The sequence below is a fragment of the Acanthochromis polyacanthus genome, chromosome 9, assembly GCF_021347895.1.
Source record: "Acanthochromis polyacanthus isolate Apoly-LR-REF ecotype Palm Island chromosome 9, KAUST_Apoly_ChrSc, whole genome shotgun sequence".
Lineage (NCBI taxonomy): Eukaryota > Metazoa > Chordata > Actinopteri > Pomacentridae > Acanthochromis > Acanthochromis polyacanthus.
The window spans coordinates 25,549,169-25,567,485 of record NC_067121.1 but is presented as its reverse complement, the minus strand read 5'-3'; the positions used below and the strand labels follow the sequence as shown (position 1 = coordinate 25,567,485).

At 40.6% G+C, this 18,317-nt stretch overlaps 1 protein-coding gene across 1 annotated transcript; it reads right to left on the bottom strand.

Annotated features, from left to right (window-relative positions):
* Positions 1 to 397: 397 nt before the first annotated feature.
* rc3h1b (ring finger and CCCH-type domains 1b) lies at positions 398 to 18,258 on the bottom strand. Its single transcript, XM_022194961.2, has 20 exons — positions 18,081 to 18,258; positions 16,399 to 16,812; positions 14,233 to 14,353; positions 11,886 to 12,125; positions 11,612 to 11,787; positions 11,158 to 11,358; positions 10,842 to 10,974; positions 10,113 to 10,231; positions 9,721 to 9,833; positions 9,351 to 9,596; positions 8,912 to 9,123; positions 8,380 to 8,786; positions 8,103 to 8,264; positions 7,795 to 7,950; positions 6,490 to 6,712; positions 5,881 to 5,971; positions 5,639 to 5,735; positions 5,084 to 5,296; positions 4,540 to 4,643; positions 398 to 4,416 (listed from the first exon to the last, which is right to left on the bottom strand). Exons 2-20 carry the CDS (start codon positions 16,627 to 16,629, stop codon positions 4,260 to 4,262), a joined length of 3,402 nt encoding a protein of 1,133 aa, XP_022050653.1. The 5' UTR covers positions 16,630 to 16,812; positions 18,081 to 18,258; the 3' UTR covers positions 398 to 4,259.
* Positions 18,259 to 18,317: the final 59 nt, after the last annotated feature.

Here is an 18,317-nt window from a genome sequence, read left to right as displayed (position 1 = left end):
TTCTACTAATGGGAAACAAAGTGGCTCAGATCGAGCACTATTCCAGTGAGACCTGTACGTGACAGGGTGGAAGATGGGGAAGAAAGAGGCAGTGGGAGTGAGAGGCATGGGAAATCTGGTACATGCTATCTCTAAATATACTAAGTAGCGAAATTAAGTATCTTGCTCCAGAATTGCAGACTCCACTCTTAATTTAAATGGAAGAGACCAGAGTAAAGATCGGCATTGGTTGTGGCTGCAACCACACCTTGAATTCACTTTCCACCATTGTAGGAGGATCACAACTTCATCATCAGATGTCACAATTAAAACAAACTTTCACAAAACATGGCACAGTGCTCTTAAACTCAGAACTACTGAATGACATTTTTAAAAACAAAAGAAACCATGACAAACATTCGGAGTTAGCAATATCATTTAATCTTTCCCCCTCAGCTTAGAATCACTGTTGTACATAAGTTACGTTTTGTTTTCTCAATTTCACAGGTACTTTTTTTCCCTCTCTTCAAACTTCCAGTTTGACCTCCCTCTCGTATCAAACAAAAAAAAAGCAGATTGTATTATACAAAAATGCAAACCAATTTTCACACAGTGAATTCTCTTACAAAGTCATAAAATGGCGTAATAATGGCTACATCCACATTGGAGGAAGATAATTCTAGACATTCCTTAATGGAGTATAATATACATATAAAAACTTTTTTTCTTGCTGAAATCAAACCTGTACCTTAATTTAAGAGATATTTTACAAGGGAGTAATCATATAAAAAATCCATTTGCGAATTTCCCCAGAAAGTCCGGGAATAAAATGTGAGCCTCAAACAGCAGTAACAGAGTTCAGTGGTCAAGGGTGGGAGTGGAGATATTAACTGGTTAAATGAGGGGTATAGGCAGCAGTTCCACTCAGAAACAAAACACACAGGAGATTGAAATCAACATATATGCTATTCACTATATAGTAAACCACCACATACGTCATTGTATGCCAGTTCTGCTAAGCTAAAGGCGTTTTAGGCTCATTCAGTCCTGCAGTGACCTATCAGGTAGAATCAGCATTGTGGTAGTTTTGGTTGTCTTGCATTTAGAAGAGTGAAAAACAACATATTGAATTAACATCATCAAATGTTGTCAATTTATGGCTAAATCATCATTCCCTCTTTTTAACTTTATACTGAATTTCTTAGCTGGCGGGCCAAATTCTTGTAAATAGTTGTGAAAGAAGAAAAAATACTTGTGTGAAAGTCACTTTGATACGCTTAAAGCTGTTGACTACACATCAGGTCAGATGATGCATCAAAGACTAAGACTTGCAGGTCAGTAAATTCACTCAACTACTGCAGAAACAAAAAAAAGGAAAGCAAAAACTACAAACCCAGCTAGGTCAACAACATTACCTTTAAAAAATAAAAATATACATTTTTAACTCAAATCTTCAGAGATTTGCATTATTGCATTGTTGCCGTTTTATATGACAGTTTTAAAAGGGTGTCAAGGGGTGGAGTCCGCTAGAGTCCATCTGTCTGACACTAAATCATGCCAATTCAGTGTTAATTAGTTGTTGTTTTTTTTCTTTTTTGAGATCATTTCCTGCTCCGAAAACATTTCCTGCTCCGAAAACAGACAATGTAAAGGAGCATTACAAGAGGATTTAAGGCTAACCTTTCATCAGAGACTTCCTGCCAATTCTTCGGGGGCAATAGTGGGCAAAAACCCCCAACACTTTTCTAATACCTGAACACTACCACCCAGTACAGCACACTTTGAGGGAGAGGAAAAGAAAAAAAATAAACTTAGTCAGGGTACATTTTCTACAATACAATCTAGCACACACAAAACATCTCCATAAATTTTCCAAAGTTACAGATTTTGTCTTCTTCGGAAGCATAGTCTATAAAGAACATCTTTGTTTGAACACAAAAGATTAAGTGAACACACATCAATGCACACAGAAGTCCTTCGTCTGGGAAAGGATAAAGTCTGTGTTGGCAACCAGTGGACAGAGAACAAATAAAAAAAAAAACATTTTGCTGATTCTAAGTAGAGATCATTTAATATAAATGCTGAGCGAGTAGAATAAGAGGTGGCACGTTAATAGTGCTTTAGTATATTAATGTATGTATACATACTCATATGTATAAGTGAGCTGTGTACCTAAACAATAAATGTAGCAAGGAGCAGCCAAAGGCCTTAAGTGTGGGTTGGGGGGGGGGGACAAATCCAAATTAGCATTCACTATCGTGGCGCTGACAAGCTGGAAGAGATGCACATCAAACTATTCAGAGGGTGTCGGACACAAAAACATTTGTGCCGTTCAGTGACTCATCAGTTATCAACTGTCAGTTTCTTAGTACACCTCGTCTGACCAAAACCAAGGCTCAACATTGAACTAAAACAACTTGACCCAGAGCGTCTCCTCTATCCTTCAACCGTTCAAGCACAAGGACTCACTCGCTCTCAGCAGCGCTGTTAAACCGTTGCCAATCATGCTAATTGTTTACAGAAGGCAAAGAGCTCCAGGAGCATCAGCAGTAAACAATTTATATGATGGAGAAAGAGCAATAACAGTAGTAATGATGGTGATGATGACAGCAAGTTATGAACATAACAGTGAACAGAAATGAATATTGTACCAGGCATCAATAAAGATGCTTAAATATACTCAATGCAATATAAATGAACATAACGAATATGATTCAAGGAGAGGTGTTTTTGAAAGCTTGCTTTGTTTACTCCTCAGGAATTAATACTGCTGTCTTCTGCTGTAAACAGTTTCAAATTGACTGTGTAGCTGAAAACACTACAACAGTAACCCTTCTACTACAAATGTTAAACCTGGCTTCTGCACATAATTCAACCATCTCGTGAAAAAGAGGAGGGCAAGTCATCCACTAAGGGCTACAAAGCCTTCACAAGGTAAGCTTCACCGCCCAAAATCGTAACAATGTAAAGCAAGAAAAAATAAAACAGAATCAAACAAAAAAGACACAAGGGAAGGCAACTTCATAGAAGTTAGGAGAACAAATGACAAGATAATCCCAATGGGGAGGCCTTTTGTGTGGCCAGATGAGAAGCTCTGAGGAGGGAAATCTTTATTTGCCCTGATGTCATAAAGTCAAGTGTACACGTATTCACCTGACTCCTGAAGCAGAAACATGTACTCTCTCTCTCTCTCAGCCGGTTAAGGTGCATTCACCCATCATCCCCCCAAAAAACACAAAACAACAACAAAAAAAAAAATCTACCCTCTTTTGTGAATGTTGAAAAATTTCATAACAATTGGCTCGGTACTGAATGCAGCACATTAAGGAGCACAGGCAAAAGGCATCGCAACAAAACCACATCAGGGTCACATCACAACCCAGAGTAGCACATAGTAGATTCCCTTATAGAAAACATGGAAAGCTCATTATCAAAAAGACTTGTTGCAATCTTTAAAACAGAATGCTCCAATTAAATATATAATATACTGCTTTCAAGTATGAAACAGACATGTGACGTGTTCAGAAAATGCAATAATTAAAAATCATATTTCTTGTGATAGGTGAGGAAGTGCATGTGCTGCAACACCTCATTTCTCAACACCTTGCGTGATCATTTTGGCTAAAGATTGCACGGTTTTTCCCTCCTCAGACATCTAAATCTGGGCAACCTCTTTTTTTTCTTTTTTACGATTTTGGGGGTGAGTACCAAGCGACACACTTCTGCTGTTTCCTACATTACCCTCATAAATCAGAGATCCTAATAGAAGTTATCAGAGTGTCTGTGATGTAACTGTACTTGCTAATCAGCTCCAACTGCTCTATTACATGTATGCTTATAGAACTAAACCAAGAGTCTTATAAAAGGGAGAATCAAATACTTGCTCATACTTTTACTGAGGATGGAATGCGTCTATCCTTTTTTGAATCAAGTTATAATAACACTGTCAACATCACCACCATTTTATCCTCCTGATATATCTATTGTGAGCCTTGTTAATCTAATACCAGTACAAAAAAAATTAAAATAACACGCACAAGAAATGTTATCATATGCCCTGGTTTCCAGGCAAGGAAAGTCATTAAAAAAAGCTCATTCACAGAACAAAAAGAAAGAAAATTCATCACGGCAGATACTGCTCATCTTCTAAATAGAATGGGTGTATGTGTGCCTGTGCATGCTTTTCAACTGAGCATCCTGTGTGTGTGTGTTTTTATGTGTTTGCGTGCATGTATATGTGTGTGTACGCGGGCGCGCAGGTGTGTGTAAGTGTGTACTTCCTAAGAGCAGGAATGGACAACGCCATTCTTCTGCATTTCTGAACCAGTGGCACCTGGGTCAGAACACAGGCCCAGCGCAGACGTCTTATTCGTCAGTGACAGCATGGACCCGCCCACTGCACTTTCTTGCAGACTGCTGGAGCCATTTGACACCTCGCTGAATTAAGAACACAGGAAAAACCTCAAGTCACAACAGGAAATACTGACAAAGAGGTCAGACTAATAATGCAATCCATATTCAGGGAATCTATACTATGTCGTAATATTTGTCCTTACTCACCCAAGAGCCAGGGAGATCTCTTCTAGCTGAGTCTTGTGCTCTGGCTGTCCATTCTCTGCAGGTTTCATCTTGTACTGCTGCACATCATGAGCTACTTGGTTTTCCTGGTTTCAAAATGGACAAAATATGTTTGCTTGATGGAATGCCCCCCACCAACATAATCCGTTTCTGACAAAATGATGTCTCTATCTGATCCAACTGGACTACTGTCTGTTATTTTTTTAAGTCTTTAGTCAAGGCACATTTCACCACAGTTGTTACTGTTGTGTGCTTATATGCATTCGCACCATTATTACAAAATTTGATGTGCTGTGTGGTGGCATGACAGATTGCATAAGGAGTGCCTGCAATTATTCTTGTTTGTGCGAGTGCCACGCAAGAATAAATGATATTATGCACTTTGTGAGGGACCCAGTGGGATGTTCTCCTCCACCAACCATCACAGGAGCTGTAATCAATAAATCCCCCCTTATCCAAATTTCTTTTAACACACACTGCAACACTTTAACAACCATTACTGGTGCTTAAAGGGCACCCCTCCTACCATAGCCATCTCACGGGTCCTCTTGCCAATCTCTCTCTCCACCTGGTGGAGCTCCAGGCTCAGCTGTTCACTGGAGACAGCTGTTGCACTTGCTCCCCCTGCTGGCCACTTGGGCTGTTGCGAGGCTACTGCTGCCTGGCCCTGGCTGGACTGCACAGGCTGACCTGCCAATGCACTGGCCTCCCTCTGCAGGAGTAAAGAGTTACTGGCAGCCTGTAATAGTGAGACAGGAAGTGAAGGGGGTGAGTGTGCAATCTGGAGATTGTTGGCAATAATCAGAAGAAATACAGTACAAAATGGAAAGCCTGATTAATGAGGTTATGTTTCAATGCTGATTTTATTTTAATAGTGACTAAGCTGCATGCCAACCGCTTTTCTTCTTTTTATGTGAAGAGACAGTGGAGCTATGAATATGTAATATGACATCATCGCCTCAGAAATTAAACAATCCTTCACACTTACACAAACATTTCTAAATCTTTGGTATGGTAAAATCTGTCAAATCAATTTTGTACTTTCATAAATACTCATTTTAGTTTCTGAGATCATACATACCTCCATGCTGTGCATCTGGGTCTGTTGAGTGATCTGCTGGTTGACTTGCTGCAGCTCAATCTTTAACTGTTCTCTGTCTGAGGCGGCCATAGGCAGGCTGTGAGGAGAAAAAAATATAGTAAGAACTGCTTTGCAATCACTCCAGGCCACAAACCTTCATTTTCATGTGTCTATGTGTGCTATTTCCTAAAAGTGTGATTAGCATTATCACTAAAAAAAACAAAAAAAAACAAAGGGCTCACCGCTCAGTGAAGTGTCCCTGAGAGGAGGAGGCAGTCTGGTGGGAGGGGTATGAAGCTCCACCCCATCCTCCATGGCTTCCATATGTGTACTCTGCAGTAGGCATAGCAGCAAAATGAAAAACCAAAGTGTGCTCGAGACAAACTGGAATGCTTTAACACCACAATTATGCAAAATTACCATGCTGCAAAATTCACTGTAAGAGGTATGGGTATGTGTTTAATAGTTTTCAGTAATTATAGCATATAGAAAGATATTTTTTAAGTGTGAATCATTCTACAGCAGATAACAGAATTGTGAAGTACTTTGGAGAGCTCAAAAGCAATAATATGAATTATTGCTTAGCCTTAATAAGTAGTGCCATAATACAGCTGTGAAAAGGTATGTAAGGTTCATATCAGGAGAGATAATATATCACACTACTTGTTATTCTATTACCAAGACATGCATCACAGTCAAAAAGAAATATTAAGAATGCATTAACAAATACTATTTCATTAGCCTTCCCATATGCAAAAATCATGTGGAAATACTAATTTCCAAATAAAACAGAAGTATGACAATATCTACCAGACATTAAGAGGTGATTGTGCCTGTACTTGGTCTTTTACCTGGCATGGCCATGTGTTTAGAGTTGGGGTTCGGGGGAGTGGCTGCCATAGCCTGCACAGGACCAGTGGTCTGGTAGCCTGTTTTTGAAGTGCGGGAAATGGCACCAAAGCGTGACACAGTAGGCTGGGGACCAAACGGAATAATAGGGTCATCATCCTTTACTTCTGCACCCCTCCGAGGGGCCTCCAATGATGGTTCCCTCAGACCTTTAGCCTCCACATTCTGGCAGGGAAGACGGAAGATTAAAGAGAGGAAAGGTTTTGATATAAGGAGATCTCAGGAAGTGGCAGAGTGAGCATCATGTTCTTTTCTCAGTTGATATACTGACAATCACTAGATTTATAAGTAGAACACAAAGAACACTTGTCAGTACTGGTTGATTCAGCCTGGTGAACATAAGGTCAAATAGCATTAATAGCTTGTGTTATTATCACCTCAATTGCACACTCTATTAGGGTGCTTTCACACCTGTTAGTCCGTTAGAGTGGTTCGTTTGGACCCAAAAGTTGTTACAATGTTGCTAATTTCAACTGCTTCGGTTCGCATTCACACCAGTGTTTTCGCAGTTGAACCAACTACGATGAATGTTATATCTCCCCCTAGTCGTTTGGCGGCGCTGTTCACAAAAATAATGACGTAGGTGAACGCTGATTGGTGCAGCATGTGAAGAGGGAAAAATCCCAGAAGAAAACAACAGGCTGGTTTATTCATAAACAATGAACTATGTTCTCCTGTTTCTTCTTGTTGCCATATATTCGTATCATTGCTTTATGCAGCAAGCTCAAATACTGCTGTTGTTCCAGCATGAAGCTCACATTCGGTACGAGAACATTACACAGTCGTTTTTGGCATGGAGAAGATGCATTGCAAGACGTTATCGTTATCCCAAAATTCCCCGTGCAGGTTGCTACGGTAGCTCCCGTAGACTCTGCTGCGCCATCAAGCCGGTCCGAATGGAGACAGGTTTGTGTTCTCACCAGGAGCGAACCAAACTGGAGTTCACATAGAAGCGGACCGAGACCACCTCTCGAAGGTGGTCTCGGTCCGGTTCTTTAGTCCGCACCAAAAACATCTGGTCTGCTTTCACACCAGCCCAAACGAACCGTACTTGCTGGTGTTGCGGACTCCAGTCCGCTTTAAGCGGACCAAAAGGCGTATGTGTGAAAGCACCCTTAATATTACACTGTTACATTGAATGTATGCATCCTGAATCATTCATCATACAGTCTATCAATTTTTCCACCTCCAAGGTCTACAGCGAGAAATACTGATGTAATTATGAACAGTTATCCATCTTAACTTACCATCATCTCCATGGCACCAGGAACCATAACATCTTTGGGTTTGGCATCCTTTGTGCCAATGTACGAGCCGATAGTTTCACAAGACCAGGGAGAGTATTGTCCTGCATAGTCTGGCTCTCTGCATTTAACTATAGTTTTGGAGCTCTCCTCACCATACTGCAGACACAGAACATGTGATCATTAATACTTTCATATACTTGCAGTCAATAAAAACTTTCTTTGACTTACTATACCATCTTGTCACTTAATCATTCTGAAACCTGGAATTAAACAGCATCAGAAACAAAGGAAATTGACTTCATGCTAACCTCAGGAGGGTAATCACTGGGGAAGGGATGTGAAAGAGTGGGTGACGCAGCAAACGGTGGAGGGGAAATAACCTTCCTCTCCTCTAGCTGGGATAACAGCTCCTGCCGACGGCGGTGCAGGTAGTCCAGGCTGGGCTGTGAACCACTATATGATGGCCCCCCCTGTGATACGCAGAAATATCAATGCTTAGCTGCTGGCTGTTATTTTAGTGGTTTGTATCTAGCATGACCACAAAAACTGTAAAAAGGCAACACATACATAAATGATCAAACTCACCCTGACATAAGTCCTCATAGGTGGAGGCTGGGCACCTGGTTGATAGTAAGCATCTGGTGGGTATCTATCCCGGGAACTGGGCTCCTGGTGGTACAGTGAGTTAGCCTGTGCTGCTGATGGTGGGGGAACATCCAAAGGTGCTGGACTCATTCTAACCAAGCCATCCCTCTGAGGGTAAGGCTGTGGGGGAGGTGGTGGGCCAGCGTAGGTCCCATGGCGACTTCTGTCATAGTGTGGAGGGTGAGGATAGGAGAAGGGTGGGCCAGAGTGAGGGGCCTGGTAAGGACGCTCAGGAGGGCCATAGCCAGAGTAAGGGTCCTGGTAAGGGGGTCCTGACTCACTGGGGGGAGGAGCGTTACGGATGTAATCCCGAGGAACATACTGTGGTGGCTGTTGGTAGGGGTACCCTGAGGAAAAAAATAGCAACATTTAATTAAAATAATTTTTCAAATTATTTATTCCAATTACAAAGTACAACATTTTCATTAGTCTCACACACAGAATTATGTATTATTCAGTGTTTAATCCTTGCCTGTAGGGTACTGTGGGGGCTCATACTGAGAGGCAGAAGGTGGTGGGCGAGTGTCATAGCACATCTCAGAGAGTTGAGGCTGGGGGTACACTGGTGAACCTCTAGCTACCACAGGCATGTGCTTCACTCCAGAAAGGTGATCTGTTGCAATCCTTGAGTGGGCCATGGCATGAGGTGGCAGAGGCATACCGGGTTTGGGCACAGGGTCCAGGCTACAAACATAAATGGTATTAAATAAACTTTGCAGCATGAAAAGGATGTATGCTATCCTGCTCTGGTACATACATGGCAGGTAACTGCAGTGAACATCATGAACGCCAAAGTAGAGAAGGAAAATCAGTGCAGTCAACTTGTCAATCAGAAGAAAAACCTGTCTCCATGGCACAACATTGCTTTATAGCAGCCAACTAAATTAATTTCCATGAAATACTATACGTACACATCAGGTGGTGATCCTGGGGCACTGGGATTCCCTCCATCCATCTTGACAGGTTTGCGCAATAGTTCGTATGAGACTGTATCTGTGCCACGAGCAATGAGCTGGGGCAAAGAGGGTGCAACGTTCCCATTGGTGAGGGGTGAAGGCTTTCGGGTCACTGCTACATCAAGAGGAAGGCCCTCATCTGACAAGAGCCCTCCTGCACCGGGGATACGAGCTGCAAGACGCTTATTCATCTTACGATATCTGACAAATACAAAACACAATACAAAATCCATAAGAAACACCATGGCGACAGTGGATGAAGGCAAGGAAGAAATCAGACAAATGATTTTCAAATATGACATTTCTTGATGTCCATTAGACTTACTTCTCCAGTTCTTCCTGAGAGTGAGCAAAGGTGCAGCTGGCTCCACGTGGACAGCCTCCCTTCTGTTTCATGTCGCGACACATATATGTCTTGTACTTGCTGTGCTGAGGAGGCTGATGAGAGACCGAGAACTTAACGTATGTGTATGATTTTTTTTTTTTAAATGTCAAAACCAGCAGTCTAACACTATTCTGATAATTACAATAAATAAATCTAGTGGTTGTACCAACAAAAGGAACTATCAGTATCAATTACTAAACACCTCAAAATTCGAAAGGTGTGTTAAAGATACAGAAAAACATCATCAGGTGTCTTGGTAATGTCTTGGGACTGGAGGAACCAGCAACCTTTCTTACTGCCAACTCTTTTTGTGGTCCAACGAAAACACTGACCTGTTGAGGATCCGCTCCTTTCTTGCTATGATTCTGAATGAAGTCCACCAGGCCATGTACCACTGTTTTCACTGCTACCAAACCCTTCTCAAGCTGCTCCCATGTAGGTGGAGGAGCATCTACAAAGACAAATGAAGATATTGAAAAACCTTTGTTTTTAGAAAATAGTGTTATTTACTGTACTTTTTTGTCTAAGATGTGAGGTATATCTGCACTGGGTTCCAAAGCGCCATTACTGACATAGACACTGTCACAAAGTCATCAGCACACAGCACTGAACATAAATGCTTTTGTCTGGTGTGCAATACCGAGTTTGTCTCAACTGGGAGGTCAGGGGGTAAGGCAGTCAGTTACCACACAGTGCTTCTTCTTTTGGTATGAAATTTCCTCATTTCAGTATGCCTCATGAGCCAAACATTAACTGTCAGAAGTTTATTATTGTAAACATTCTTATGCTCCAAGAGAGAAAATTTTTAAGTGTAAACTTAACCTGCAATCTTTTGGCAGTGTACTAGTTGGTGTCCGTTACCAGTACAATGCTAGCAGATCCAGCCTGGAAAGCTGGGCATACATATATGCCATTTTTATTGAATATCTACTGACCCACACTACACACAGATTTTGAGTGTTAATCGGCAGCCGTGCATGGCAGAAATCTGCATTTTCAACTGATATTCAGCTCTTGCATCAATACAAAATCCAAGTCCCTGAAGTTTGTTTGTTTCCTACCAGGACTGGGATCAATGTTGGCCAATAGCTCCAGGTGAGGCCGCAGCCTGTTGAGGTTGGCTGGGTCTCCGGTCCTTTGCAGTGCAATCGTCAGCTCCTGGACACTCTGAGCAAAAGATGCTGGGGTCTGCAGCTACGACACAGGTATAAAAATAAAGAAAACCATTAAATGCTTTATTACTTTCGTGGCAGACAGGCTTTTGTATGTACAAACATGTTCCGATATATCAAGCTCAGAACTGTGTGGCTGAACATGCAAGTTATTCTCCATAATGTGTACAACTAGACACAGAAGAAAAAATATTATTTCACACACCTTATCGATGATAGACTGCATGTGTGACTTGTGAGATTGATCTCCATACAACAGAGAAGACCACTGGTCAGGTGCAATGCGCAGTCCACCCTCCATGGCAATCTGAACAATCTGAGAGTCATGCTCACGTCGCAGAGCCTCGTAAGTACGGAACTCCTCTTTCAGCTGCATCAGGGATGAATCTTCATCACGTTTGGTGACCTACATAGGAACAAAAGAATGAGTTAGCCTTAAAAGAAACTTCCTGTCAAAGATAATAACATTATAATGTTTTATACTCATCACAGCCTTGCATAAACAATCATTTTTAACACACAAATTCTTACATGGACAGGGTTGTAATAATACGCAGTAGTAGGCCCCAATATGAAGCAGCACCATATAACCTACAATATTTCTCACAAACATCAAAACAACTCAGAAAATTTCTTTTGATTTGCACCCAGAGACATACCTTAAAGCAGGAGGCCCTGTAGAGGAGCTGTACCACATGGCCTATGCTAGTTTTAGAGGCCTGTGGAAAGCGTGGCTCAAGCCTCTGAACTACAAAGAGAACCAAAACTTTCCTGGACAGAGCAGAACCATCCTCTAGAGCAAGGAGGACCAACTTCAGAGCTTCCTCTTGCATTGCTAGGGAAGGAAACACATAAACCATCAAAACCAAGCTGAGATGAGAATAAATGGGCTGATTCTGTGGTTCACTTTTATGGTAATGGACAACTACCTACCTGGGCCAAGAAACTGACATCCTCGTGCACGGACAGCAGCCCACAGATTGGAAGAGAGCTGCTGTGGATTCTGGTGCTGCAAGATGAGCTCGGTGACAGTTCGCTCACCCAGAGAGCGGGCAGCTCTCATGGCTCTAACACGGCCCTCTTCTTCCACCAGCTGGCAGTGGACCAGAGTTACCAGTTTCCTCTGCATGGGTCGACTAAGCATGCTCTGGGCTGTACTGCTCAAACCCACACCTGGTAAGAAACAAGAGAATTACGTTATACCACTGTACCATGTTTACATCAATACAAGATATCTGAATTTACAAACCCTCTCAGTACAATCCAACATTCTTTGACAGTGCCACCAAATCAAGTCTCCAAACTTTCAAAAGAGGTTTATAAATTTGATTGACAGCTCTCTAAAATGATCAGGAGTACAAATCTAACTACTGAACAGGAAAAATATGTATTATAAATGTGAAATCACAGACATCACTGTGTTCATTCTTGAGTCATGCTACAGACATGCACGACTCGGCAGCAACTCACAGTAAAAAGTTAGGGGTTATAAAAACTTTAAAATGAAGGCAAATACAGTTACTGTGAATGCAGAAGGCTATTTGATAATCTTTCACTTGACATTAACAATGTAAATTGACCATACATCCATTTAAAACATGCCAGATTTGCATCACATGTGCACCCTAGGACACTGGGATGTTTTCAACACTGAGACTTGTAATGAGGATCCATTCAGCATTTGTGGCTATAAGAATCCTGATACTAGTTTGAAGTGGGCATGACACACATGGTTTTCTAGACAACTGTGGTAATACTGAGTTGGCTTAGGGCAATGGCGAACAGCCTTCATGATGTTCAGCCCAAGAGTATGTCAGAATGTTTACTAAAATTTCAATTTGAATTGGCAAAAATGTAATCAGCTGACGGATGTGCAATATGATATTTATGATGAAACAGATTGTGTTTAACTGTGTTTACTAGAAGAGTTTGGTGTTTCCCACACATTAATGTATTTGTGGCACTAACCACCATATCAACAGTAGAGTGAAATATTACTTTTCTACTGTTCTTCCTATTTAAAATGAACTAAATTTCATTTCAGGGCAGCACTGATTTGCTCACCCCTCCTTGTCACCCTCTCACTCATTTTCTCTCACAACAATCTCTTCTGTGAATAGTCCTTCCTCTCCATGACTACTCTCAATAAACACATGATCATGTGCAGGAGGAAGAATTCTTGTTGACCTTTCCTCACTGAAAGGATAGCTTTGCCAAATTCCTGATTAGAATCAATCAAGAGTTCACAAATGGTCAGTATTATGCACACCGCTGCACAAATGTGTGCAAAGGTGACATATTTGAGTTAACTCTGTTAAGATAATCTATGGTATTTGTTCATCTTGAAGATGCAACTCTTGAACTAAGTTATTAGCAAACAAGCAAGCAGCCTAGACAGTAAGGATTCTCACAAAGTCATGTTTGAACACAGCTGGGTTTTCAAGGTTACTACAGTACATAGGTGCTAGTCAACACTGACTGTATCTGCAAATGGATAACGTGAATGTGATTTCTTCAGTTCTTACACTGAAAGTTTGATCTCTATACCCACATAAAAACTGAAAAATACTTTCAATAGACCCAAAAAGCCTCATTCTGGGGAAGTCCAAAAACAGTCTCGGTCATAGGTATTTGTTTTTTAGATATTTGACAGAACGTTAAGCAATGGAGCACTGTATATATGCATTATATTATTTAGCACAATGTGGAAAAATGGAGCACTGTATATATTAAAATATTTGCAGTAGATCAACATAAATGCAATGTTTTTTTATACTCATTAATATATGAAAGCATGAGTGCCTTTTCTGTGCACACACAACATCCCCTATGAGCTAATGCCGCAAATAGAACCTAATTCCGTGGACAACAGAGTCCCCATAACAACCTAGTTATGTCATATTAACAACTTGATCAATGGAAGTTTCAGACAGCTACAATTTCATGAGTTTTCACATATGCAAATTTTTACAAATGGGGGTTTCTCTGGATATTGCTGACAACATTTTATTCTTTTTTTGTTCCCTGTATGACATTACCACGAAAAAAAACAAGCTTATATATATATTGCTTTCAAGAAAGACACAAGCCTACTAAGAGTGACCTACCTATAACATTTTCAAATTTTAAACCAATGGAGTGTTTACATTGGACTTTCCAGGTTACAATCAACCTCCAGCTTTGAACTCAAAGGCAGTAAGTATGTCAACAGATGAAGATAAAACATAATGAAGAAAGAACTATCGAGGTAATGAGAACGTATTTGTGTGTTTTCAAGTACCCCGGGTGTTGCTGAGGGGTTTGAGGTAGAGAGCCAGTTCCTCCACACACTGCCTGGCTTCCTCATAATGCTGCGAGTCCTCAGGACTGGTTATCAAAGCAACTGGCTGAGCCTTAGGAACCTGGAGCAGAACATGGAGGAGAAAAAAATTAGGATAACTGACAGCAAAAATTGAAATCTTTAAGTATAACTATGTTTCAACAAAGTGGTAGAGGCTTTAGTGTCATCTTTTTCTTTTCATTTTCTAATGCTGTAGATAAAACTGCTAAATAGTGCTGAGAGTACAAATTTATATTAGATACATTTTAATGTGTGCTAAAGTTTTAGCATACATTCTCAGTGACTAAGATGGCTTTGTGATATCCATTAAAACTGTTCAAGTGCCATCCTCTACGTCGCACATTTACTAACTGAAACTAAACATAATCTTAACTTGAACCGATCTGTAATGTACAATACAATTGTAAGAATGAGTCTTAAACATTTTTGTAGGAATCCTTTATCTTTTTAGACCACAATCTTGTGAATTTTCTGTAATGATTAGCAAAGTAAGGTCCACTAACCATTTAGCTTTCCCAGACCATACTTAGACTATCAAAGAAAGGAAATGGCTGACAAGAAATTTCATATCTGATGGTTAAATAACCATGTTATTGAATTACAGGCTTTTGCTAAGATATCTGCATGTATGTCATGGCTTGCTGGACTGTTCCCATTCTAATAACTACAATTTAAAATGGAGGGAGGACAGTGGAGAAAATGGTTCATATATCATGTTTGTATTGCCATACACAAGGAAATGCTGGCCACACACTGGCACCCACAATTTCAAACAATTTTTTTTGCTAATCTATTGTATAAATAACAACCAGAGCAACCATCTTGGGGGCATTTCATATGATACAAGCACTGTTTCAAATGACGGTACAGATTCATTGTACTTAGGGATGCCACATAAACAGATGCTTTGGTATCAAGTTGATACAAAAACTGTGAAAATGTGACTACTGGCTTTTCTAAGCTATCTTAGATTTGTTACAAAAGGAGACACTTGACAATAACATGTAGAAAGGCAAAAGTAAGTGTAGGTACAGTAAAAGGTCAGTCATGACTCTTCCAGAGAATATAAAAACAACAGCAAGTGTTGGGTATAAAGATATTTTGCATTCGAGTTAGACGATGAAGGACAAGTTGCAGACAAAAGATGGGATATAATCAATGTCGCAGACCATTCTGAACAAAATAAAACAACGCAAAATTATCCAAGCCCCTACAAAACAGGGGATCACAATTGGTGTACTGAATTCAAGGTGAGTGAGTTTCAGTTGTTAACTTTATAATTGAAACATTACATCAGAATGTTCATACTCTGAAATATTATCTGTTGTAGTACTGCTCCACAAAGGACAACATTAGCTTGTTTAGGTTAATACAATGAGTGCCTATGACTGAATAGAATGCTGCTCACAGTGTTTATAGACTATTGTTACTATAATTAATACGCAATACATGCATTGGGCTGGTATTCCTTTTTGGTTTTAAAGAATTGCAAAATTTACATTGCATTGGTACTGATTATTATTGCCATCTTTGTTGTGGCATATTAATTTGATCAGATATAGTACTCTATTAACCTGTGAAAGCCTGTAAAACCAGTAAAAGATGAAACAGACAAAACATCTCAGCTGTGACTATATCAGACAGTTCAGGGTTACAGTAGATACACTGACATTATCCATTACTTCAGTCTCATGTTGCAAGCTTGGCCGACACAGTCAAAACACCATTAGCTGTGCCTCACCCTGTTGATCAAACACCACTTCAGACAAATACAGCTTTAATGATTGTGCCAGCAGCACTCAGTAAACCAAAAAAATTAGTCATTGCTCAATGACTTGAGTGTGACTCATAAAGGAATCCCCAAACTATATGCATCATGTAATAGCAAAAGTGCAACAATCTAATACAATCCACAAACAGTGATTACAGCAGACTGATGCCTGGTTCTGCTAAGCCATAAAAAGTTCCACTACTCAAAAACATGTATGAGCTGTTGTCCTTAATCACAACTTAGTGTCAACAAGGGCTCTGGAGATATAATGGAACTGGGAGCTCTGTACAGTTGTTGTGCAATTTATGACAAACACATACAGACACACGTCTTACCTGGCCTCCCACTAGCTGCAACAGGGCTGTGTTGACAGGTAGCTGCTCGATGTCTGTGCTGATTGCTGTCTGGTCAAAGGGACAGGCCTTACGGTGCAACTTGTTCAGGCACATCTTGCAGACAGTATGTCCACAGCCCAAGCTGATGGGCCGGCGAACAGTCTCTTCAAATGTCTGTGTGCAGATTGGGCACAGCAGGAACTCTGTCCATTGTGGTGCTTGCACTGGCATGGTTATATGTTGATGGGATGGGTGTGTATAAATGTATGTAAGCTTTAACACAGAGAAAAAATATAATAATTATATATATATATGGAAGATTCCACTGGAATCAAATTTTTTTTTCTTCCGAACTCAATCGTTCTTAAATGTCCTCACACATTGTGGATTTTGGATCACATCGCGTGATGAATACTGCAAAAGAGGAAGATAAATTAAAATTAGGTAAACAATAACCACTGTAAACAGTTGTGCACACATGTGTCTTTGTAATGCTTTTTAATTTCTGTCCCAACTGTATCTAGGTACACTCTCAAAATATGGCTGAGCTGAGTATGAGCACATCTGTTGTTGAGAAATGCATTCCAGGCAGTGGGATGACAAATTAGATTTCTGAAAAAGACAACTGATTCCACATTAAAAATATGTCTCCCTCTTCTCGATGGTACACATCGTTCAGCCGTAGCGAAAGTATTTAAAAAGAGCTATGAGCTGACAGCACACTTTTGTATGATACGAACGAAACATACGAGAAGATGGATCAAAACAATTGCTGTGTGGCCTACTTACAAGTGCTGGTTACCACTATGACTATGGACAAAGGGTACCGAAGAGGCTAACAACCAAGTCCCTGTGCGCTATCTAACTTGACATGAAGCTAACGTTTGCTAATAGAGCTGGGTAACATTACGCTAACGTAAAAATATTTATTTTATTTTCATCAATGACTGTGCCATTCTGTCTGTAATCATCTCGATGTTTCGTCATACACCCATTAATTATATATCTCGTACGAAGCGATACGTTAGCCAGCTAATAGTTGGTAACGTTAGCTTACTTTTAGCAATGTAAGCTATGGGTGGCTAGTTTGCTAGCTTGGTTAGCGAGCAAACGTCGTCTGAACAAACAATAATTTCCTAATAATTCAAAGGCTATTGTTGGCTGACAAGCACACATATATTATTCTAAATATAGCCACAGTCACGAATCCATTACACGAACGAGAACAGCAGCTATCAACTCGAGTATTGGTCAAGGAAACGATGCCTCCGAGGTATAGCATAGACACAACCGTTTGACTTGCAGTGATATTATGTAACGCTAGCATTGGAAACTACCAAGAACCCCATCTGCCTTCAAACTATAACTATGTTCACCTGGCAGACTCATTTCAATGCAATAGCAATTACATTTTCAGAACCACAGCAGAGTGTCGCTTTAGTGATATTTAGAGAAGAAACTAACTCAAACGTTCTTCTCGTCAGGATAAGCACAGAAGGCTAACATGCTAACGAACAAACGTTACTCCTCCCTACCGTAGCCATTAGCTCCTTAGCTAGCTATCTTTGCTTAGCCACAACTAACCATCGCTATGCGTCATTATTGTAACTAAAACTTAACATGCAACTTCTCGTGTTACTCTCCCGCGTGGTACATATATCATATTTATCGCTACTACTCACTTATTCCAAAAGACTTGGAAGTTTTTCATCTTTCTTTAGGAAACTGTTGCGATATTTTCTTGCCATGTCGACTGTGCAGCTTAGCTGCTGCCGAGGTTTGGGGAGGGTGTCAACTCGACGACAGACTCGCTAGCCGGTTACAGCTAGCTGAGCAAGATGTGTGTATATGTGCGTGTGTTGGCGCGCGCGCGTGTGTGTGTGCTCATGACGCCCTCTGTTGGTGGGAGAGCGCATGTG